General features: G+C 34.3%; 1 protein-coding gene across 8 annotated transcripts in view; it reads left to right on the plus strand.

Annotated features, from left to right (window-relative positions):
- The window catches only part of ed (echinoid), a 660012-nt gene extending 644608 nt beyond the window's left edge, over positions 1–15404 (plus strand). For all 8 annotated transcript variants that reach the window (XM_067767198.1, XM_067767199.1, XM_067767200.1 and 5 more), the window contains exon 9: positions 4809–15404. In XM_067767198.1, coding sequence (XP_067623299.1) covers positions 4809–4990 — 182 coding nt within the window. In that variant the 3' untranslated portion in view covers positions 4991–15404. The remainder of the gene's footprint in view (positions 1–4808) is intronic.
- The last annotated feature ends 10865 nt before the right edge of the window (positions 15405–26269 follow it).

Here is a 26269-nt window from a genome sequence, read left to right on the forward strand (position 1 = left end):
CGCAGAGCGTTCAAACATTTTCAGGAGTAGCTTCTTTTGGAGGGATTCTCCCTCGTTCACTTACTCCAGAGGGAGACTTCGAACCTAAGCCCGGTATTTGGAATTGGTTCTGCCACGTCTGCTGAAAAGAAGTAGAGATACATAAAATATTCACACTTTTGTCTATATGTCTCGTGCTAAGCGTAGTTTCGCCTGGGGTTAACTCCTAATAATCGTCGCGAACACAATTTCTTTTAATCATTTGTGGCTCTTTGGCGGTCACGCACAAAGGCGACTTACTATTAATGGTCTATTAATAGTCATTAGGTGTAGCTCCGAAGATTTTTTTTGTCACGCTATGCTGCCGAGCTGCACCAAAGAAACACCATGAAACGTTAGTGACTATTCGGCCAAGAATGCCGCCCTCGAAATCATAAGCTAGACTGATATCATTTCGTAACTCATGGGTGAATACCATATAATCCTCGGCACATGTACATAATTAAAATTTTACAAAGACCCTGGATAAAATTTTTAAAATGTAGACCAAAGTTTGCAGACGTTTATGTTCACAACATTGATTTCAATAGTCTTCGTTAAATCAAAACGATATTTTAGAATAAAAGTCGACCGATTTCAAGTTGAAAGATGTTAACTGCTGTTTTCCGGCCTTATGATATAAGAGCTCATAATGAATGACCGCGTAGCTTCAGATTTCAGACTAATTCGACTGTCCACTACATTAGGAGAGTAGCACACACGGTCATTAGTTCGACTGTCTGGGGAAGCTTTTGCTTCACCATTTTGAGTGTTCTTGCGATGGACAAAGCTTTACCTGGTAAATATATGATCCTACGTAAAAGGAGCCGTAACGTGTAGGTGATATTTAAACTTGATTGATAGGCTATAATCAATATAGTTCACTCCAAGGTACTAGTTTTGGATTGGGCCGCCAACTTTATGAAATGCCAAATCGGGAGACTTCGGTATTGAAAGATGAAGTATGAAAATCAAAATTTACATTTCAGACGCTATTGCATAGTTTCGCAAATAAACAACAGATGTTTGAATGTAACCCCAAATGATATTTCAAAACCTTCTCATACGTACATACATCCTCAACTTAAGTATGAGGTAAGAGGTTAAGGTTTATGCCCCTAGAACCTACTAAAGGATTTCGCATCACGGATTTCGCTCATTCTTTCAGCCAATCGCAATATAAAATAAAAAAATATTGGCACGTTTTTTGGGTAATTTGCTTTTTCTAACAACTTGAGTACAATTTGAAAACATGTTCGCCTTGGGCCATTTTATTTGAATTCATTGTTCATTATTAATTTTTTGAAAAAAAAAATGTAAATTGGGCATACAAAGTTATTATATGGCTTTTCTTTTAGTGTTTTGTTTAATAACTTGGTGAATTGGATGATTCAAAGTCCGTGTTAAGCTGACATCGAAAGCGCCTGTTTTTGAACTGCTTTTGAACAGTTAGGAAAAGTAAGATTTCGCAATTAGTTTCCTATAACCAGTGATGCACATCCGTTGATACCACTTTCGATCATATCCGACCAATTTTCGACATGAACAATAAATGGCCTAAGCAGTCTTAAATGAGTAGTAAATATAACAACTCGCCGGACGCCGCCGCCGCGCCGATAAATTTAACATTCGGCGGCGGCGTATATCTCTAATACGATCACGGATCGGCAAACATACGGAAGAAAATTACGTGACACGTCAAACATATAAACAAAATGGGTTTATAACATACGATAGCAAACGGAACGTAATTCATTTTCAATTCAAAATAAATTTTACGATCCACATTAGTTTAGATTATACTTTTAGCTCACAATAGATTTTGAACTGTCATATTTGTTGCCAAAATTATAAAAAAATAAAGTAATTAACAGTAACCCTTTGGACTTATCGAACAAAGCCTAAGTATACCATTTATGTATTATTTCTTTTTAACAAAAAAATATTGCAGTTTCTTCAAGAGATTTCGCTTAAATTAAGAAGCTTTTAGTTACTTTCTGTAGAAGTTAAATTTGTATCGGCTTGCCACGCCATAAATTCCGCTTATATTTCCTTTTGGCTTGGAATAAGCTTAAGGTTTGAAATTTGTTATTATATATTATTTATTCATCTATTTTAACAATTAACTTACATTTTCAATGAAATTTGTGTGTATGCGATCGCCAGTTTGTGTTCGAATGAAAGTTGAACGTGACGTATACGTTCGGCCACTCGTCACGTATGTTGCGATCCAAAATACGTATGTCATAATCCGAAAATCATGTTTTATGTGACTACTTATACGATCACGGATGTTACGATTTGGCCCCAGGAAAAAAACCCGTTCCACCCGCCACGCTGGAATAGCCCATATAGTTTAATTTAATCAAATTGTTTTTATTCAGATTTCATTTCACAATTTTCTTTTTTCATTTCATGTTTAGCTAATGCTTTTGCTTGTATTTGTATTGGCATTATTACTGCCTTTTCTATAAAGAATTTATCTATAAATACACAAGTGATTGAAAAAATATATATGGAATTTAATTAAAATGATAAAAATAAAATAAAAGGATCTACACTTGTACATATTATTGAAGTTAATAAATTATGACTTCTTTGTTATTTACATAATTTGATTTTGTAAAAGCTTATTATGTGACAACATAAGATAAATTGAATTCATTATATATATCGTCAACGCTTTAACATGACATTTGTTAATTATCATATGGTTTCAATAATAAAAACAAGTCTCCTTGAGGAAGGTACAAAAAGTACCGAAACGCATAGAAGGACACAGGAAGAAAATGTGTACATTTCAATCGTTTGAAAGGGCAATGTATTTATTACCTTTGCGGTTTTTATACAAGAGCTATTTGGCAGGTGGTGCTTAAGTAAAAGCCAAGTTTTCTTCTATCCTACTACGCGTTTCGGTACATTTTGTTCCTTCTTCAGGGAGATATGTTTTTAATGCTCACCGAAAAATTCGAAGGCATTATTATGTATTATTTACCCTTTAAATAATCTTTTTGAAAATATTATATACATATGTCAGCCTTTAGTGTGCTCACAAAAATAGTAGTATATACAACAAAAGCGGTATATATGTAAAATTATCTAGACATTCATAACGAATATATAAGCGCTATGAGCCAATCAGCGTCCTTCCACACCAAGCAATTATGCTTAACAATAACAGATCGTTCGTTGTTGTGCTTCTTGAAATAGCAAACCTGTTTAAAGAGATCAGAGAAAAGTTCTCGAATAACTTATCATTAAATCTTCTTCGCTACTCGCCATTTCCGACCCATAAAAGCTCATAAATATTACGAAGAACTGTGCCCTCGAATACTTCTAGAGCCGATTTATTTGATATTTCTAAAAGCCATGTAGCAGGATGATTGCGATAGAGCATGGTTTTAGTTTGCCGAGGGAGGATTTAACTTTTCAATTCCCTACTCCGTCGTTGTTGGCAAGACTGATTCTTTGTTGGATTTCCAGACCGACATTGTTGTTTGTGTTGATGCTGGTTCCCAACTAACGAAGTCCTTTAATATTTCGATATTTTGGTTGCCAATAATATGACGTGATTTCCAAGGCACAAGTGCGCTAACTCGTTGCTTGGCATTTTGTTTTGTGCTTATTAAAACTATCAAATCCATCTGTTCCGCTTCTTTTCAGTTTTGGAGTAAGCAGAATTTCCGGCGCTGGGTTTAAGCTGATGATGCCAATGTCATCAGCATAAGCCAGCAATTGCACGCTATTATAGAATATTGTGCCATAGCGGTTAGGTTCTGTAGCTAGTGGACGAATCCGTCCCATTGTACCTTGTCTGAGACCTGATTTAATTTCGAACCCCTCGGACAGATCCTTTCCAATTCTAACAGAGCTGTTGGTGTTGATGACGTTTTGTACAGCCGTGTACGTTTTTTTTTTCAGGGAAACTAAATTCAGACATAGCGGTGTATAGACAGTACTTTTTCGTACTGTCGAAGACGGGTTTCAAATCAATATCGATGGAATATCTGATGTGTGCCAATTCTTTTTACGCGAGTTTTTTAAAAGATTTGGCGCAAACTGAAAATCTGTTCGATTTTGGCTTTACCAGTTTCGAACCCGCATTGATAAGGTCTAATCATGTTTTTCCTGGTGGCTAGCAGCACAAGCGTTTCAGTAGATAAACTATTCCTAGTAATTGAATGCATATATTGGTAGTAAGGTTTTAGTTAAAAAAAAATCATTAGGTAGATTTTTATTATTAAAAATAAAACCGTTTAAAAAAAGCTTTTCCTTTCCAACTTTTATATTTCTGCAGCTTTAAGTTATTTTTTTTTTTTTTGTTTTTAATATAAGAAAGCATAGCTTATTTTATTTAAATGGGATTGATTTTTCGCCATTAGAATTTCTTCTGTAAACCCATAAAATTTTGTAACAAAAAAAAAAAAAAAAAATAGTTATACAAAAACTAGGCATGGTCGAGTTTGTTCTTAAACTTATTGATCATGAGAGGAGTGCGGGTTCGAATCACACTCCCGAGAGAAAAGGCTCGAAAAAGATTTACAAGATCTTTTCGAAACAGCTCTTGTTTCATGTAATATCTTCACTATTAAAGGATTCGTATACTAAGATGCGAAGAAATTTCTATGGCGAAAATTCTATCCCGTTTTACATGTTCTGAAACAATTTTTTTTTTTTTTTTGAGTATACACACTGGATTTTATTGTTTAAAGAATACATACTTTAGAATTACATTACTTTTGAGCAAACTAATAACAACATTTATCATCCTCCATCTCTTCTCTTCACAGATTCACCATATCACGACGTAAGCGGCCTACCCAATCCCTATAATATGGATCACATGGAACAAGATGATGTGTTGCCACCACAGCAGCATATGTCCCTCAACTATGATGACAGTTTCGAGGGTGAATATTCATCAACGCCCAATTCGCGAAATCGTCGTGTCATACGCGAAATTATTGTCTAAGCAAAATCATCACATACAATAAAATGAGAAAAGGATATAATTAACAACAAAAAAAAATGTTTCCAGGAAAAAAATGTGTGATGTGTTGAAAAAAACTACAAATGTAGTTAGAATGAAGCTAACAAATAAAATTAAAAACGAAAACACATTCAAACAGAAGAAGGCAGAAAATTAAAAAAAGAGAAATATTTTACCAAACACATTTTCTGTTATTTTTACAAAAACGAATATATGTTTAAGCATAATTGTTAAGAAAACAAGTAAACGGTTCTCGAAAGAAGTGCAAAAAAGAGAGAATTAAATCAAAAAGTATGAGCGCCGTTATTACACTGCAAGAAAAAAGTTTATAAAATCATCAGAAAACCCCGTGAACGCAACAGAAATTTCTGTCAATTGAACGCAAATAGCTGTTGAATCAACTACGCACAAGTAGTTGATTCGGACTAGGCCGTTTCAGCAGTCAAATCAACAAAAAAAAAGTTCATTCCATGCAAGCCATATTTCACGATAGCGCGACCTGCGGTACCATGATCAAAAGAACGAAGACTGAGCACCGTGAGCATAACTTTCTTTTTAAAATTTGCGGTTGTATTTGCATAATACAAATTGACAATGGTTCGCTGTTAAAACGACTTATAATATCAGTTCTTTTAACAGAAAAAAATCTTTAATATTTATATTGTTAGCTTGAGACCAGCAGTTTCTTTTCTGTTAAAATGACTAAACAACTGTGTTCTTTTGACAAAAAACTCTGTTGAATTAACCATAGTGCTATACATTTTACCGAATGTCTGTTAATACAAGAAGAACAAACCCGATGTGTTGGTTTTACTTGCGTTATTTCTTTCGATGTAAAAGCGAAAAAAAAACAACAAACAAAAATAATGCACGAGCAACAACACAACCACAAATGCACACTAAACACATATACCCATGAAAAGAAAATCGTTTACACGTACACATATTAAAATATGCACCCACGCTTCCATAAATATGTACACATAGCATAGATAGGCAGTTTTCATTGCTGTACAAAATTCGGTATAAAAAACCTTTAAGCTATTTTAAATGGTGTAAAACTAAAAATTTTCCCTCGAAATTATCCATACAAAATAAACACTTAAAGTAAGACTGATTCCCTTCAAACAAAGGCTTATGCAGTATTTCTTTTTTCTCACCAACCTTTAGACGAGTGTTTTACACACAAGTCTGCCAAAAACGTTACAACCGCTTATATAGATTTATTTTGTTAATAAACTAGTAGAGTATAGTGGTTTGAAAGTTCATTTTTTATGTAATATGATAAGTTATGCTTTATAAGTCTCTTTAAAAAAATGACATGGATTAAAATTAAAAAAAAAGCTTACTTTGAGACTCGTTTTTTCTATTGAACCCGACTGGCACAGTATTTTGAAAGAGCTTTTCTTCTCTAGTAAATTTTATTCTGAGAGCAACACGCCGTCCATGCTAAAAGCGATATTAGTGCACCCCATGTTGGGCGCCAGTTTCCCCATTACATATATTTAATTTAAAACTGAAGTAGAGATTTGAAAAATGGTTCAATTTATTTTGAATCAACACCCAGTATTTAATATAATATAATATTTTTTATTAAGAAATACAAACGATATGGGTAATCACATATGACGTTTTATACGCAAATTTCTCTAAAGCCTGAAGTTGTGCAGATTACTATTTCTCTCATTCATTGCTCAAATATCAATACTACTCATCATATTTGTTTTCACCAAATATCAAGACTTATGATAAGCTGGAAAAAATATAAAATAATAATAATAATAAAGTGGTTCTACTTTTCCAATTTTTTTCATTTAGTCCAGAATGAAGCAAAATGTATATCGCTGATCAAGTTCTGTTGAACGAGCCTTAAAATATTCCCCTTAACTTTGGGTTGAAAGCATATAGCATATATACCAAATTATTAAACAAGATCCTGAAAAACATCCCGTGTATGAGAGATCTTCATTGACCGGCCATTTCAACCTAATAAAAGCATATAAAAATTCTTTTATTTTTTAGTTTTGCTCATTTTTATCTCAGCGCGTAGGGAAATGCATTGTGCGAAAAATTTTGAAAATAAAATAAATTTAGAGAATTCCATATCTTAATGTTTTTTTTTTTTGTTGTAATGAAAACTGCCCATCTATGATAGCTATACAATTAGAAGAATTTGTTCTACATGTTTCAACAAAAAAAAAAAAAATATTTATTGAAACTATACTTTCCCTAATTTGTTACTGCAACATATTTTTGAATAACTACAGTTTGTAAGATTTTCCTCACGTAGAAATGTTGTGCACCACCATTGTAAAAAAAAAACTTCGATTTTGAAGAAATTTGAGAAAAGTCTTTCACATTTTCATATTAATTTTTGGAAATTGTTATTTGTATGTAAAATTTTGCTCAAAAATATGCTCTCCTGCCATTCATATGACATATTTTCTTCAGAAATGTGAATGAAAATATATATACTAGGGTGGGTAGAAAAAAAAACTTTCCTTTTGATATCTATAATCAGAATATTGTTCAAGCCCACCAAATCGTATTGGGAATTTTCAAGTGTACAAGAGCTTTACGTCACTTGCTATACATATTATTATAAGAAATTCAATGCTCTACAAAAAAGGTTTTTTTGCTAATTTTGCGCTACAAGTAGTTATTCGAAGTTAACCTCAAATTGTATGGGATTCCTCATACCATTTGTATGTAAAAACTAAAGTTGCAATGAGGTAATGGTAGCATTAAAATAAAAAGCAAATATTTTTACAGAATATCTTTTTTAGATGTCCTGAACAACTTGTCATTATATCGAAAGGAAAAAAACTAGTTTTGTTTTTTCCCACCCTTATACGTTAATATGTTGCATGCAACACCTTGGACGTCTTTTGTTGTTTTTTTTTTTTTGCACGCACACAATCAAGCATCATCAACCAATCATTTATTCGTACTAGAAAATTTCACTTGCCTTTTTCCTTCATCCTTTGCGCTCATTTTACAACACCCAACGAAAAATCAACGAAATGCGAAAAAAAAACAAAATCAACGTATTTGAAGGTTGCCATTTTTATAATTTTTAGTTTAATTAGATATATTTATATGTTAAAAATAAGTTGAACATAATTGGTTTCTTCTTTTGTGTACAAGGTACTTAAAAGTTGTATGCTACTTAATCGAAAGGTACTATTTGTCTTCTACGATTTTGCAGAAAATAGTAGTAGAAATATTATTAGAAATCTACTTATACAATTTTATAAAAATAATAATAGTGGAAATGTTATTAAAAATCGACTACTATTTAAAAAGTAAGTGGAAAATGAGTGTAATTATGTGCTACTACTATGTTTTAAAAAAAGTAGTAGAAATGTTATGAAAAATATACTGTTCTTTAAAAAAAGTAAGTGGAGATTGAGTTTATTTTTGGGCGAATATTATTTACGTGTGTGCATGCTTCATGTTAAAACTCTAGTACAAACACATTTGTATGTTTACATCCTAATCTTTTTTTCAAGTATAAAGAAATATAGGATTTTTTTTTTAAATTATGTATTTATTTTTTTGCTCTTTCTTTCAATAAGATAAGAGCTTTAATAACCATTGTATTCAAGAATAAGTGTGATTAGTCAGAACTCAAATTGGCCGATGGCGTTTGATAGCATTTTTTTTCAGCGTGTTCAATTTACATACAAGCTCAACCGACCGGCTGCTGCAACGAATGTTGGAAAGAGACGCAGGATAACACTAAAGGTGCTTGCCCATCGAACGAGGCGTCTTAAAGCGAGACCGGTGCGTGCCTTTCCAATCAAACGCATATAGCTGTTGAATCGCCTAAGCAAAGACTGTTGATTCTGAATTGACTGCTTCGATAGCCAAATCCTCAAAAAACATATATACTTTCGTAACACATATGTCTGTTAACTTAACAATTAATATACCTCCACCCTAAATATAACAATGCAAGCTGTTATAATAACAGATTTTCTTCAACATAAGAATAACAACGAAGGCTTGATTAATATTACAGAGCGATATTGAGTGCTGTGAGTGAAAGCTTATCGTTAAAATTAGCTAATATTGGTCGTCGTTTTGAAATGCTCAATGAAATCAATTTAGAATCTGTTCATATTACAGAATATTGTTAGCTTGAGACAACTTTTCTTCTGTTGAAATGACTGATTAAAATTGTTCAAAATCTTGGTTGTACTAACCATTTTGATCAGGCTGTATTGTTTCTTTTTACAACTGAAATATTTAACATTAGATTTTTGGTATGTCCTAAAATTTGTCTCAGCGACATCCACAAAAAGCCGTCAGATTACTGTGCCAAAAATTGTCCTGTGAACAACGTTCTAAAAGAAAAATACTCTGATCTCGCATTTGAAGAAAGCAGCCTCCCCAGGGAGACGTGCATCACTTTAGCTCACTTTCGGTCTGGATATTGTATTAAGCTACACTCTGACTTATCCAGAATCAACCCCAACATGTAAAATGTATGTCCTTTTACTACTGAATTTTGTTTGTCCTTGGAGCCTTTGTTGGTCACTATGTTTGGGGCGACACTGAAAACCATTTTCGCAAAATATTTTTGTTAATCGTTGAATCTGAAATCAAGCTCCGATTATGCAATTGTTCAATAGAGCACACAATTTCACAAAGTGGTATTTTTCTTATTTGCTGTCATGCTTTATTTGCAACCACAATCCCCATTAGGTAAAAAACAAACAAAAAGGCATGTGATAACAAAAAATCAAGGCACTTGTTATTGTGTAACATAATTCGCACCTGAGAGTATTGATTATAAAGTAATCAAGTAAAAATAAAAGAACTTCATATATATCTTTATTTAGTTGTTCAATCCTGTTACTCTTACATCACAGTACAATGAGTAAATGCCCCACATTGGGCGCCATTGTTTTTTAGTTTTTCCCTAAACGACGAGCTAGCTTGGGATATAAGCACACATGCTTACCGACACAGCTCCACGAAAACAGCTCATTTTTTGTTCGATTTTATGCGCCAGCAATTATAAATATTTTGTTTCAGATTTAAATAGGGCAAAATCTGTGAAAACATATAATATTTTTAATTATTTAAAATTTTTTATTTCATTCAAATTAAATGTTTTAATTTTGTCCACTCAGTGTGCTTTGAAAACGGTTTGTGGTCAATACCTTATTTAAATGCTTTAAAATTATTTAAAAAAATAATTGAAAAATTATTTAATATTATTGTGATGTTAAAATTTGTTTACAGCGCCAAATCCAAGAAAGCTGCAAAAAAACTTTTTATTTTGTTTTAACAAAAAAACAAATGTTTGCTACAAAAATGAAATGATGAGCAAAATTTTTTAAATATTTTTCTCTGATTTTGTGTAATTTTTATGTAGTAAATAAATAATTGTTGTCTTAAATAAATAAATTCAACTGTTCAAAAAAGTTAGTTATAAAAACTGACAAAAGTGCAAATTTCGTTTTGTTTAAGTTTCTGAGCTTTTAAGTTTATCCGCTAACGAAATCTTGATTAATTTATATACAAAATTTGTTTTACTTAGAAAAATTTGATTTTAATAAAAAATTAAGTTGATTTAATGTTAAGAAATGTTAAATGCAAAAATTAATCAATACACTACATCAGTGGTGTACTACGCCGGCAACGAATACAAACGCAGCATTTTTTGTAGTAGTATGTGTGTACATGGAGAATATTCGAGCATAGATTTCACGCGTGAGATGTTTACTGTTTGAAGTACAAGCTAAAACCATATATATAATACTTCTATATCAATACCTTCCTATCTTCCTAATGTGCAAATTTTCTGTCAATCATTATTTCCTGAAACTGTGCAAATGCATGCACGGACTTTGCTAGTGTTAGTGAATTGTAGTAGCATGTGTAAAAAAGGTATTAAAGGGGTAACAACGGGTCACTATCCCCTTTACCCAACTTCTGCATACTAATTGTTATAAAATCTCAGTTTAGTCGATTAAACAATGAAAAGGTCAACAAATACAATACAAGGCTTGATGTATTTATTATTTAAACATGGACTGCAGCCATACATTATTTACATATATAGTAAAAAAAAACAAGGCGAAGAATTCATATTTTTGAAATGAAAAAAATTCAAATATACATAAAATATATAAAAATATACTTATACATATATCCAAACAAGTATTTCTTTCAACGTTTTTAAAAATAATTTAAAGTGAATAAGCTTGAACAAACGATTTTCAAACGTTTTCAAAATTTTACCTATTTTGTGTTTTTAATGAAGTAAATTTTTGATGAAGTAAACATTACTGCGCTGGCTGCTACTGGTGTTGAAATAATATCAATTATGTAAATTTTTTGCTAACATACTCTTTTTTATCCGTGCATTTCTTCGTTTCAAAAAACAAACGAATATCCAAATAAAAACCTATTACTCCCTTACACAGCTCTGTCTGGTGATTATTGAAGATGTCATTGCTAAATAAATTTTCGATGGCTATGTGATCGTCCATGATACTGTTGGAGAATGCATCACTTTTTATAAGTGGCGCCTACGCATATTTTGTAACTGCTAATTCTGTGCATGAGAAATTCGTAGTTGTAAGTTGGCATTTTTTGCTTTTTTTGTCGCTTTTTGGTCACTAAGGGCTCATTTCCATACGTATATCTGCGCACTCAGCACAAATCGGTAATGCTATTCTGCGGAGTTCTTAAAACAATAAACATTTTATAATATTGTAACGAATTTAGTGAAATTCAGCCTATTTGCAACCTTCTGCTTACGTTCGTATCGCTAAACTGTTGAATAAAACACTCCAATATTCTGTATACCAAATGGTCTTTATTAGACTACTTTGTAAGTACTTCGCAATTAAACATCACTTTGCAAATGATAGAGTGCTTAAATCAAACTTATTACGGATTACTCAGCTTCTGCTGCTGTTATACTCTCTTCCCAAATATCTAGACGTTTCTTTTTATAGAAGCCTCTACCTGGTCACCAGCCATACGCGTGTATTTGTAGTATGTAACCATATGCGTGTGTATATGTGAGCGAAGTAGTAGCTGATGATGACATGCTTTTTTGAGTATCTCTCTGCTGCTTGTATGTATGTGTGTACATGATGATTAATTTGTTTACGTACATAGAAGTATGGCAGCTAGCTTTATTGCTGTTGTGGCTTTATTTACTTAGTATCAGATTAGTGATGTGAGTAGCACTTAGTGTTACTAATATTCGTCACATACTAATGGAAAACAAAAGCTTACTCTTTCATTTGGAGAAGGAAATAGCCTAATGTACAATATTGGTAGAAGCAAGACGGCTTGTTGAAATATACATATATTTAAGCCCCTTTTTTACAAAAATTTAACGACAGCCTTGAGATTTTGTCTCCTTCTCTCGTTATATATCTGTACTGTAATGTTTGACAGGCTGCACAGTTCAGTAGTAGTGATATAGCTAAAACTATGGCTAAAACTGATTGACTGTTTGGCTTTACTGAATCTTTGTCGCTGCGCGCACACATGTACATAGGTGAATGCTGAATAGTTTTCCGAAGCTCTCGAGTGCACCACTGCACTACATGCATACATACATACATACATAAACTTGTAAGTGCAGTTATGTGTTAATAACAAACTAAGCACTTTATAATAACTTAATTAAATTTAAAAAAAAGTTGATTGTGAAAATAAGGCAAAACAAAGATGTAGAAAAACGGAAACTTAAAAAATGCCACATGAGAAGTGTAAAATGTACGCCAATAAAACACAACAAACTTAATTTAAACAAAACAGTTAGGTGTAAGTTCTCTTTTTGTTTTTGTCGTATAAATAAATTAAGTGAGCATATATTAAGAAATTTCATAAGCACTTTGGTTTAAGATATTTTTAAGCAGAATTTAGGCTAAGTGACTGAAAAAGCAAAATTTCTATAATTTTAAAATTCGAAAATAAAATAATATTCGATGTATCGTAATTGCCATAATTCTTCAAACTTCAAATTGTTCTAAATTTTCACGCTTTTTATTGCTAGTTTTGAAACAGTAATGTATAAGTATTTAGAAAATGTAGACATATTTTTTCAAATTTTATGAATGCCATAAACTCAAAAATTTAGTAGAAAAATGTGAAGTCTTTTCTTCTTCAGCATATTAACTGTCAAAAGTTTCAAGTGTTTTGAATTTCCAATTCCATAAATTTCTAGAGATTTTAATATCTTAACAGTCCGGTTATTGATTTCGATAAAAAACAAAAAAAAAAACCAAAACATAAATTTTTCTTCTCTTCACTAGAAGTGTTTCGAAACGTTAGTGTGTCTTCTTCAGGGAGAATATAATTAGTGTCTTGTCTAAATAATATGAATAAAGCTACTAAGTCCTTGACATCATACTCCACCTTGCGCAGATTATTTTGAAAGCAAATTTTCGGCTAGAGTTGTCTCGCACCACTTAGTGCCGGGGAGTTGAAGGTGAAGTGAACCAATATGTCCTCCTCTTCATCCTCCTTGTAACTCCTGCAGCACTTAGCCTTTCTGCATGCCTTCCTCCCGGATAGGCATATTTAGCACTCCTACAAGTGTTGAGGTTGTTTTTTGACCAGGCTTGCTTAGATGTTCGACACCTCGGTGTTAGTAGCCATCTTTCGTCGGCTGCACTGCAGATGTGCTCTTCTAGAATTAGCTTGCATGTGACAAGCGGTATTTGTCGTGAAAGACTTGCGTGCAAAGCAATGCAATTTCCATCGATACCGATCCATCGATACTGGACTTATATAAGTTGTACGCTGTTCTGTTTCCTTGAAGACATCGACGAGAGCTTATGGTTAGCTCAGAATTGAAGGCGTAAGATCCAAGATATTTCATAGCCGCCTGGATGTCGCTGAAAATAGAGATTACGTTGCCGCTATATTGTGTGCTTTACCCAACTGCGGCTTCCATAATGGCAGATAGAATATACTACAGTGACACGACGGCATGAAGAAGAGTTCGTGATCAAGTTACCTTACAAAGTCTCCTCCTCCCACTTAGAAAAATTATTGCCATTATGGAAAAAAAAAATTTTTTTGGGTTTATACCCTTTTATTTTTCTAACCATTTAAAAATCCTAAACTTAAAGGTACAATATTTGAAATTTATTAAGTTGAAAGCTTAAAAATTTCGAAACATAAAAAATTTTCAAATTTAGCTGTCTAAAACTAATATTTCCTATATAGAACTGGAAATTCAAAAACTTAAAAATTCGAAAGATAAAATATTTGAATGGCTGCAAATCTGACAAATTCATTATTCATATTTGCAAATTTAAAAAAATGTTTAAAAACAAGATTTATAAAAAAGAAAAAACTGTGTATGTATGTATGAAAAACTTTGAATTTTGTAAATTAATAAAATATTTATGTGTCACAAAAATACACATACACACATACAAATGGTTAGTTAATGTAAATACATAATTACTTATAATAACATACATACATACACATTATAAATTATGTAAATGTCTGCAGTTACTTTATATATATACATACAAATATATAAAACAACAAATAGAACGAAGAGCAAAGATTTAAAAACAAACATAAAAGTAAAAAAAAATAAACACTTTGAATAGTCGATAAAATGCAGCGAACGGAATGCTACTTACATAAGAATACTTAAATTTACTTACAAACATATATGTATGAAAATGTAGCTATTTTAAGGGTACGTATTATACAAAATGAAAAATTAAATATAAATAAATAATTTAAAATTGCAAAGTATTTTAAGTAATTAGCTACTTAATTAAATGTGGTTAAATGATAAACAAACCATAAAATATATATACATACATACATATATATAAAAGTGGCTAAACGTGCAAAAGAAATAGCCAGCAGTAGCGCATATGTACAAAAGCGCGTAAGTGGCATTGCATTCATTCTTTTGAAAATCTCATTACAAAATTAAATGAGCATCTCAAATAATTTTTTTTTTTTTCAATTTGCCTTTTTATATTATATTATTAATTAATTTAGTGTAATTTTTTTTATTTTGTAAATAGTTGTAATGTCATTTTCGTTATATACATAGTATATATAGGTAAGTATATAATTAAGTATATGTGTGTATGTGTTTTTGTGCTTGAGTTGTTATGTAAAAAAAAAAACTAAAAAATCATAAACATATATATCCAAAACACAACTAATACATACATAAATGAGAAAAGCAAAAATATACAAATACATATACAGATTTGATTATGCAAATTTTGCTGTAAAATCATGAGTATATACATACATAGAATCATTCATGCGATACATACAAACACACACACAATGCAGCAAAACATGTATTGTGAATTGTAAAAATCTCTTGACATTTAAATAAATATTTTTTTTTAAATATAAAAATTCAAAATTGATTTTTTATTAATTTTTGATTGGAAGCATGTAAGTTGTATGAAATAATATGTTTTTCTCCTTTTTCTTCCGTATGGGGCAGTCGTGCGACCCACAGTACAGGTCTACAAGCAGGATATGTACCAGCACACACATACACGGCCACGCTCACTTGATAAAATTCTTGTTCTTGTTAGTTTTTTTTTGTGGATGCTATTTGGCACTGTTGTACTTCTTAGGTCCAAGAAAAGTGTAGTAGCTGCTAACGAAAACTGCGTAAAATTTTTATTGTAAAATTACAAAGAAATATCCTTATTTATTTTCAAACGAGCACTTAAGCATATCTCTTTTAAAATCCATATGTTTTGGACAATTTTAATTAACAAATTGTGATACTTTATTACCGTGAAAGATTGTTAAAACACGACCAAAACCGTCGGGGGAGGTATTAATAGACGCGTTCTTGCCTCGCTTCCAATAATTCGAATAATTTTTCGCCTTTGGATTATTGATAATAGGAAAAAACGCGCCTTTTCATTTCTCTTTCCACATTTTTGGACGGGTTATTGCAGTCGACCTCGGTTTCAAACTGTTTTTCGCGGAGAACTTTTGAACGGGTAGAAAAACTTAGCACCCGTGTTTGTACTCTTAATATTGGAATAACTACGCGTCCTCAGATACCCCAATTCAAGACTTTTGTATAATTTTCTGTAGGACCCATATAGGTGCACCAAATTTTCATTCTAAATTCGTTCAAAAAAATTTACCATCACAGCAACCCATATCTGATATTCCGCTCCTTTTTTTGTTTCCCTGCGTCGCTTTCAACGACAGCAACCCCGGTAATTTTGACACTTCGTTCAGTGTCAAACGCATGTTCCACGCAGGCTCCACTGAGTTCCACAAAAGTTTGACACTGACCGAAGTGTCAAACGGCAGTGTGTTAGAAAGAGAAAGGAATTGTTTCCTTCTCATACATATCATACTTGTAAATCTATACTATGGTGCGACCAGCGCTGACGTGGGAAGCTCTTAGTAAGAGCTAAAATGTCACTAACCTACAGACATTTCAGCTTACTGTGTACGTTGGTGACGCCGGAGCTTAACGCAACTGAACCACAGCGACTTAACACCCCATCCCCAAAGTGCTTACTATGGACATGCCCTTATTATGGACTTTGGCACCAACGGCACAAGGACTGAGCGAATCTGGGTGCTGGAAGAATGCTCAGAACGAGCACAGCAGTATCCTTAATGTTCTTCCCTCAGGCACTTTTAATTTCGAAATAGATTATTATCCCTGCAAGCTGCAGTTTGATGGCGGTGTTGACACTATTATTCCAAGAAAAAATGATTGGGAAAAGGAATCGGTTCCAGAGATTACAACGTCATTCAAACTGTCAACATACCGTGTTTCAAGCAGATTTGGCTGGCATTCAAATCGCTCGAGGTAAGCAACATAACTACAAATGTATCTGTAAAGGCACTAGCAGCATCATACACTAGGTCAATGCTAGTATAGAACTTATATCTGTGTTAAACGACACTCTGGAAATATCCATCATATGTGTTCGGAGACATAGGCGAATCGAAGAAAATTAGATGGCTGATGAGCCGGCTCGTAGGTGCACAGCGGAAGGAGGCGAAGGAATTACCAGCGTCGAAGTAGACATACCCCTGGTTGTAGCCAAGTGGGAAATTTGGAATTTTGCGGTGAACAAAGCTAAGAAAAATTGGAAGGGCCCCACGGGCTGTGCAATTTCCAGAGCCAGGCTACAATGAAAGAAGGACAAGGAGTCTACTGGTAGGTTTAAGGCAGATGCTTGTATACTCATAACGGTCTGCACAGGTAATTTGGCTTTAGGTACGAATGAGAAAAGATTGGTATTCTGTATGCAAAATATAAGACGTTGTAGAGACTTAACTGTAAAAGAGACAGATGAACATTTTCAGTGTAAATGCCCGGCTCTACCTGTAACACGATTTGGATCCTTTATTGGAAAATCTGGACAGATTATCGAAAATAGCGACTTCAAATGTTTTTGATATTATAAAAGTTTCGGACTGGTTGTAGTACATATGCGGTGTAGCACTCCGTAGGTTCAAACGAGTTCATCATAACAGCTTTCCATTAGCTGCTTGGCCAACAGGGGTTTCAGCCTTAACACCTATCTCCCTACCTTCATTTCTTTTTCCTATTCTTCATATAGCAGTGATTCACTCGATCGAGTAGGTGCATTGACGCACAAATTGTCACCGGCATCCTCTAACGGGAGCACAAGCATGTATAGGGTTGGTTGACATTACTAGCGCTGCTTTCACATTTGCAATTGAAAAGATGGTTGGTGTCATGTGAACACAATACATGTAGGACATACATTACGTATGTGGGGGTTGGTTCTAGCTAAGTTCGAGATACACCAGCGCAATCGAAGTTGTGCCAGAGTACGGCGCGTCTTACTGGGAGGTCTCGGCTTAAGACTTTGTCGACTCTTTGTAGATGCGGCTTAGGGCCTCGTAGCATAATGGTTCGTGTGTGTCGTATCTTTTTTGTGCTAGCGAAGATGCCACCTTATATCCCTGCAAGGCGGGCCGCATCTATCAGTTGTCTGTTGGGAAGTTCAGGTTTGTGAGAGTTTAACATTAACTGTTTGTTCAAAACTTCGTCACCCTCCATGGCGTTTTCAGAAAATAAAGCATTTAAAGCCTTAATGTCAGTGTGGGACTTTTAACTGCACTTAAATTCCTACCGTCTGAGTACAATTTCCATATGGCCGTTGGTTGACGTAGCAGTACTTTCGTAGTCATATGGCGTTTAATCAGCTGGAGCTTGAGCCCGTAACCGTAAGCGCCGCTTTATTCTCACCCTTGCCAACTGCTGTAATATGTTAATGGACAACGAGACATCTTAAAATTATGTTTTAATTTGTTTTAAGCTTTCCATTCAGTATGAATATACGTATATGTGTACTTTTGCTTGACATTGTATGGGATTTTGTATGATCGATTTCACTGCAGCCGCATGATGTGCATTTCGTCAGGTCGAAGAGACCATGTCTCCAATCTGTGCCTTGCTTCTTTGGGACACGATTTCAGCAGCAATTTCTTGAATGAAGAACAGTTATTTTGTGTTTTTTATTATTTTTTTCCTTTTCCATTATTTTTTTATACTCAGAGTGCTTTGCACACAGAGTATATTAACTTTGACTAGGTAACGGTTGGTTGTAGAGGTATAAAGGAATCGAGATAGATATAGACTTCTATATATCAAAATCATGTGTATCGAAATAAAATTTGATTGAGACATGTCCGTCTGTCCGTTAAACGATAACTTGAGTAAATATTGAGATATCTTGACCAAATTTGGTGCACGAGCTTATTTGGACCCAGAATTAATTGGTATTGAAAATGAGCGAAATAGGATGATAACCACGCCCACTTTTTAAAGATATAACATTTTGCAAAACACAAATAACCTGATTATTTAGTAAATAATACACCTAGAATGTTGAAATTTGACATGTGGACTGATATTGAGACTCTTGATAAAAATTTAAAAAAAATTTTTAAATGGGCGTGGCACCGCCCACTTGTGACAAAATCAATTTTACAAATATTATTAAACATAAGTCAGAAATCGTTAAACCTATCGTAACGAAATTCGGCAGAGGTCGCCTTTACTATATTTATTTATTTATTTATTTATTTATTTATTTATATATTACGACTCGAGGAGCCTAACTTATACAATTGAAAAAAATTATTGCATTAATTAACAATAGGTACATTAGTTTAAGTATATATACATATATACGAGGAAATTTGTAATTTTAGAATTAGGAATGCTTTGAAGAAAAATTATCGGAATCGGTTAAGGACCACGCCCAAGATTTTTAAAAGGGTCGTGGACGAATAAAATAAGTTATATCTTTGCAAAAAAGAGCTTTTCATCAATGGTATTTCATTTTCCAAGTGTATTTATAACAATAAATAGGAAACACTGTAAATTTAAAAAAAATGGGCGTGGCACCCCCCTTTTATGACTAAGCAATTTTCTATGTTTCGGTAGCCATAACTCGAAGAAAGATTAACGAATTGTAATAAAATTTGGTACACAAATTTTCTCTATAGCAGAAAATATTTCTAGAAAAAATGGATGAGATCGGTTATAGACCACGCCCACTTTTATATAAAAGATTTTTAAAAGGGTCATAGACGAAAATAATAAGCCATATCTTAGCGAAAAATAGTTTAGAATCAATGATATTTTACTTATCAAGTTTTATTGTAAGAGGAAATGGGGAGACATTTTTTTTAAAACGGGCGGTGCCACGTGTTATGTAGAAAAGTAATTTATCTGAAATGAAATGTACAATTGAAGCTCACCTTTACTTGTTATACATATTTTTTCCTCAATACATTCCAAATGCGTTACCTTACTATGTCCTTAGTTACGCCTCTTGATGAGGCATAGTCTCCCATCCGAGCCTATTCAATTACCACATATGGAGGTACTGCTTCTTTACTCCTGCTTCGTAATTTCTATGGTTGGTTTCAGGGTTTCTGTTTCCAATCTATACCTATAACACTGCTATTCGGTACTTTTCTGCTACTTCTGCATCCGTGTGCTAGATCTGTTCATGTTGCTTGGTTGCTGCCACCGCTGGGCTGCTTTTCCAGGCTTCTTAGCCACTTCATTATCTCTGTGATAACATTACATGTAATTGTCCATTTTGCGTTACTTTCGAGCATCTGTCGCACCAATATCTCCGGAGTTTAGTGCTCTCTACAATGCTAATATGGGCAATATTGAAAGCTAAGACCGCCTCTAACAGCGGCCTTTATGTGTTAAATAGTTGGGCGCAAGTGCGATTCGCTGCAGTGATGTTCCAGGTTTCAGGTATTTATCTTTTCAACAATTAACGAAATTCCTAGTTTTTTTGATCAGTGCGCCACCCAAAGGTATGTATATTTTTCTTTTGTACTGCACTGTCAACGTATCAATATAGGCGCACATCTCCAGTATCCAGCTCACCCTCAAGTTATTTCAATATCGGCTTCACCTAGCGGATTTTGTTGTACCTTTGGAACACGAGCATTATTGTCACTTAGGTCTTCAAATTTTTCTATCCATAGTAAGTCGTTGAACATTTTTTTGCGAGATTCCTTGATTCTGATATAATTTTCATTATGTCGCCGTGGTCCATCATTCGGGACTTATGACCTCATATCGCCCATTTGGTGGGTTTTGAACTAACTAAAAATCTATACCAAGTACTTAAAAGGAGCAGATCTAGTCCAAAATGGACCAAAGGGAACAAGATATCGAACTAATATCCTAATAGATTATATACACGTACATAAGTAAGAATGACATATACTTGCTATAAAACAGCACCCATCAACAGGCTTAAAATAATTATTAAATAAATCAATCAGCTGTCAGTTGAACAAATATTGTTAGAAAATCAGTGATATTTACAAAAAAGCTTTGCGGACACGCGACCTATTCAAACACACATGGCTGACAAATGGTCGCAGGTGGTCGTAAGTGCAGTGATGACAATACTTAAATACATGATAAAGCTACATATATACATACGTACATAAGCAAACAAAGGAGTAAATGACATTGCAGAAAAATATAAAAAAAACATATACATACATACATAGAATCAACAAAAAAATATTCTAAATGAAATTCTTTTCCAGGGAAACTAGGGGTCTTTTGCCAAGGGAAATTTTCGACAAAATGTTTAAGAAATTGAAATTAAGGCTGGGTGAGAGTTCGCTTTAATTTATGGTACCTAAACATATATTCCAATGGAATTTTCCAGCACTGCTACAATTTAGACTAAACGCTGTCAAAACTGTGCGAGTTTATTTGACATCTAAATGTTATTTTTTTATGTAAATTATCAAGATTATGATGCACTCGCGTATGCAGGCAGGGGTCAAGTGTAACAAAGCCTCCCTAGATAGCAGCACGAGAAAATCCAGCATCCTTAACTCATAGGGCCTTTTTCCGGGATTTGGTGGAGCCCATGGAGGGGAGCGGATGCCACCAAATTGAACACGATGATGTGGCAAACATTTGATATGCCCGAAATAGTTTATTTTTGGGGCAACGGTGCGACGCTGAGGCGTATGAGCAGATTTTGGGCCAGATTTGATGAGCAAAATCAAATTCTTAATCCGCTATCGTCGAAGCAAAGCTATTTGGAACCATCACTACACCATTATATAGTCGATCCGACAACTACCGCAGCACGAAATTGCCCTCTGGTCTATGTGTTAGCTGTAATGAATGCTCAGGCGCATTTTATTAGCATATACAAATTAAAAAACTAAATAAAAAAAATCAATCTTTCTTTGCATATTTTTTTCTTGCAAACATAATACAGTACAAGTGAAAAGTTCTCTGGAAAAGAGAAAGGGACATGATCTCGTACGGTTCTCCCTATCCCGAAATAGAAATGATTGGCGTAACTTGATTAGCAATGGCCAAAACCTCCTGGGTGGTTAAGCGGTCACTAATAAGTTTACGTTCTAATTATACGTGAACCATTTTGTTGCAATCTTGTATATGTTTTTAAATTATTTTTTGTTAGCAAGTGTCCAAATTCAGTGCATGAACGCTCTATCACCTCCCAGTTGAAAAGTTTTTACACATCCCGTTAATTGTTGTAATGTAGATACTTTTTATGAATTCTATAATTCTAAGATGTCTTTTAGTGGGAAATTATACTTCCCCAAACACGGCTATACAAAATGAAATGAAACTTATAATGGTTAATGATGATGAGAGGTTTCTATTAGTCGGCCAATTCAACGAAAAATTAGCAGATCACGGGTGCAATGCTTTTTATAGTGTCCTCACACTTTAATACAGTATTTCATTGAAAACTTCGAAGTTAATTCACTCCACGTTTTATTTCATAACACATGAGACCGCCTATGGTCTCTGATAGATAACCCATACATGTCGCATGCGATACACTTCATCTATGAAAATTGTGCTCATTATTCTTTTTTTGACTCTTATATGATATTTTTAAAATCCCAACCCCTCCTCTGAATGGGTCACAAACCGGTACGTTTTGGATATTTTTGAATTTTCTCAGTATAATTCGAGTACGATCTTATAATGTTGTGTAGTATTCCTCCATGCGGATTTCAAGAGTCCGACATGTGATCTTTTGGTAATTTTTGTTATTATATCGGCCTACTGATTTGTAAGATCGCGGGTTTGAATCGAGCTCAAGGAATAGCAATGATTATTTTAGCATTATTATTGTTATGATACATACTTTCTTAATTTTAAATTAAAATAGAAGAAATTCAAAATTTTTGCAATTAAGAAAAAATGTATCATAACAATAATAATGATAAAATAATATTGTTAAGCCTTGAGTCCGATTCAAACCCGCGATCTTACAAATCAGTAGGCCGATATAACAACAAAAATTGTTAATACATCCTAGAGCACGGGGAAAACGTGTCAATAAATAGGGCAATATGGCATCATGAAACAAGTCCAATTTTCACATTCATTCTGCATCAGATGTCGCAGTGCTGTGAATATCAATTCGCAAAAACCAGGATAGAAGTAGAAATAATGAAGGCAAAGAACCGCTGTGATAGCTGAATTGTTATAGTAGCGGCGCCTAAACATTCCGATGAAGGAATTTAGCAGTTCCCCAAATGGATCTATACAACGAGCTTTGGCAGCTATCTAAATTTTTTCTTTCTTCTATTCTGGTGTGATGGTAGCGTGCTCCGCCTATCACACCGTTATCCAATCAAAATTAATATACTCTGTGAACTCTGCTCAATTTGATTCTTTACTTTTCTATAACTTACAAGTTCTCTATTTAAAATATTATGTCAAACATTTACACAAGTTTTGTTCGAAGCAATCATTGTCGCAACTATATGCGAGAGAAGAAATTGAGAATGAGCTCAGCTGCAACCGAAAGAATTGAGAATCAGTTTTGTGACTACTTTTTTCATTTCTATTTGCAAAGCGAAGTTCAAAACTATAAATTAAATAAATTATAAAATTTAAAATTTGGTGAAAGTGCGTTTAATAAAATAAAGTAATAGAGTGTATAATGTTTAATGTGTCCCAGCATATTTGATGGAAGCCCAATTGACGTTCGGTTGGTAAGTGCCACCGTGGTGTGATGGTAGCGTGCTCCGCCTGCCACACCGTATGCCTTGGGTTCGCGCCCCGGGCAAAGCAACATCAAAATTTTAGAAATAAGATTTTTCAATTAGAAAAAAAAAATTTTTTTCTAAGCGGGGTTGCCCCTCGGCAGTGTTTAGCAAGTCCTCCGAGTGTATTTCTGCCATGAAAAGCTCTCAGTGAAAACTCATCTGCCTCGCAGATGCCGTTCGGGGCCGGCATAAAACATGTAGGTCCCGTCCGGCCAATTTGTAGGGAAAATCAAGAGGAGCATAACACAAATTGGAAGAGAAGCTCGTCCTTAGATCTCTTCGGAGGTTATCGCACCTTACATTTATTTATTTATATGGCAACATAAGTACTTCCGTACAAAGCTGTCGCAACAACTTTTTTTGTTCATTTGACTACTAAAACGGTCAATTACGAATCAACGATTTGTGCGCAGTTGATTCAACTACTTGTTCCAATGGATAAAAATTAACAGAAATTTCGATTAAATTGACGCGTATTTCGGTTTACTTTTTCTTTCAGTGTACAAAGGCAACAACGTTACTTCAACCTCGAGTGGCTGGATGGTGGTTAAGCTTCAGGAGTTCGAGTTCGAATGCATTCATCAACCTGGCGAACGAATGGTACATGCAGACATTCTTAGTAGGGATCCAGTGCAACCACCGAGCACCACAGCGACAGCAGCCGAAAAGGTCATGAGAGTACGTTACCCGACTGCTATCAAAGATGATTGGATTTTCGCTATGCAAATGCAAGATAACCAGTTAAGGCGGATCGTTCACATTTTAAAAAACGATACCTCCACACCTGACGTAGGCGAAAAGCAAATTCGTATTGATTACCAGATGCAGCAATGTCGGTTATATCGTAAAGTCAAAGGGCAACCAAAGCTGGTAATTCCGAAAGCAGTACGATGGCGAATAACAAAAGCATGTCATGATGATATGGGTCACTTTGCCATAGAGAAGACAGTGGAACGCATTGACAAGCGCTTCTGGTTTCCCAGAATAAGAAGGTATGTAAAATCGTACATTAACTCATGCGAAGGGTGTTCTCTTTTCAAGGTGAAAGGAGGGAAATCTGAGAGTCACCTTCATGTTATCGAAGTCTTACCGATACCATCCGAACGGTGAATATTGATCACCTGGGACCGTTTCCAAAGAGCAAATGGTCATTGTATGTGGATTCAGCAAGTATGTACTACTGAAGGTATTGCGGAATACAAAAACCGAACCTATCACGAAAAGATTGGAAGAGATGATGTCCATATTTGGCCAGCCAGTTCGTCTCATATCTGACCGCGGTACGGCCTTCACATCTAAAGCTTTCCAGGACTTTATGCAAAAGAATGGTATACAACAAGTCAAAACAGCTGTCAGGACTCCTCGAACTAATGATCAGGCCGAGCGGGTCAATAAAACAGTTCTCAGTTGCATTAAGTGCAGTACCGAAGAAGCGAAAAATTGGGATTGCTCCCTACCAAGCATCTAATGGGCGTTAAACTCACAACAAAACAGCGTTACCAAATTCACTCCAAATGAGCTGGTGTTTTATTTCAATCCAAGAGACGTATCTACTAATCGAATCATCCAAGCATTGCATGACCAATATGAAGATGGAGACATCGAAACAAAGCGTAAAGAAGCAGCCACGAATATCTTAACTGAAAGCCAAAAGTGGAAGGAGAGGTATGATAAAAAGCATTTACACCCACACCAGTAGGAAGTCGGCGATTTGGTATTTGCCGATTACGCACCAGTGGCTACGGGCGAATGAGACAAGCTTGATCCAGCCTATAGGGGTACATACATTGTATCTAAGGTACTGGGCCATGACAGGTATCTAATCGAAGATTTACCGGATACAATGATCACTGAACGACGATATAGTAATGTAGTTAGTGTAAATCACATTAAACCTTGGTGTGCACTTAACCCAGAGTTGGATATAACCAATGATGATGATAGCGAATCGACCGGGTCGGTCGAAGAGTCAGGAGAGGTCGAACGTAAAGATTAGTGTGCGTTGAGCAATCGTCAGGAGCGGACGTGCGAGTCCCGTAAATAGTATTCCGTAATATAAACATCACTTTTCATATTAATCTCTTATTTCTTTAAAATACAAATAAATACATAAATACATAACATTTACTTGTAACTCAGTCTTCTTTGACACTTGCTTTAAATGAAGACAAGACAAGGCACTTGCTATCATTAAAGGAATAATCTGTGCATTAGCGGCTTGGTAGCCAAGTCACAATTAACGAAAATAAGTTCAAGACTGCGGGGACTTCGCTTATCTGGAAACCAGCAATAAAAGCGAAAGTAATGTCAGTTTAGAAACGAAACGAAGAACAACTTAAAGCAACAAGTGTTATTTTGGACTGAGTAGACAATTGATAAATAACGTTCTCTCTCAATGAACAAACATCACGCGCTGCCTGCAAGTCGCTCATTATACCTATCCTAATGTACGGCTCGGAAACGAGAGAAGATAATATGACTCTTGAAGTGCCCAATATAAATTTTTTCCCACGTCTTTTAACTTGTATTTTGATGGACTAAAGTTGAATAAGCCAAAAAACTGCAATAAAAGAATTCAGAAAACTATAAATAAAAAGTTCGAAATTTTTGTAAAATTTACTTGAATTTTCGAATTTTTTCAAGAAAGGTTTTGAGATTGATCAA

This window comes from Eurosta solidaginis, chromosome 2 (genome assembly GCF_040869045.1).
Source record: "Eurosta solidaginis isolate ZX-2024a chromosome 2, ASM4086904v1, whole genome shotgun sequence".
Lineage (NCBI taxonomy): Eukaryota > Metazoa > Arthropoda > Insecta > Diptera > Tephritidae > Eurosta > Eurosta solidaginis.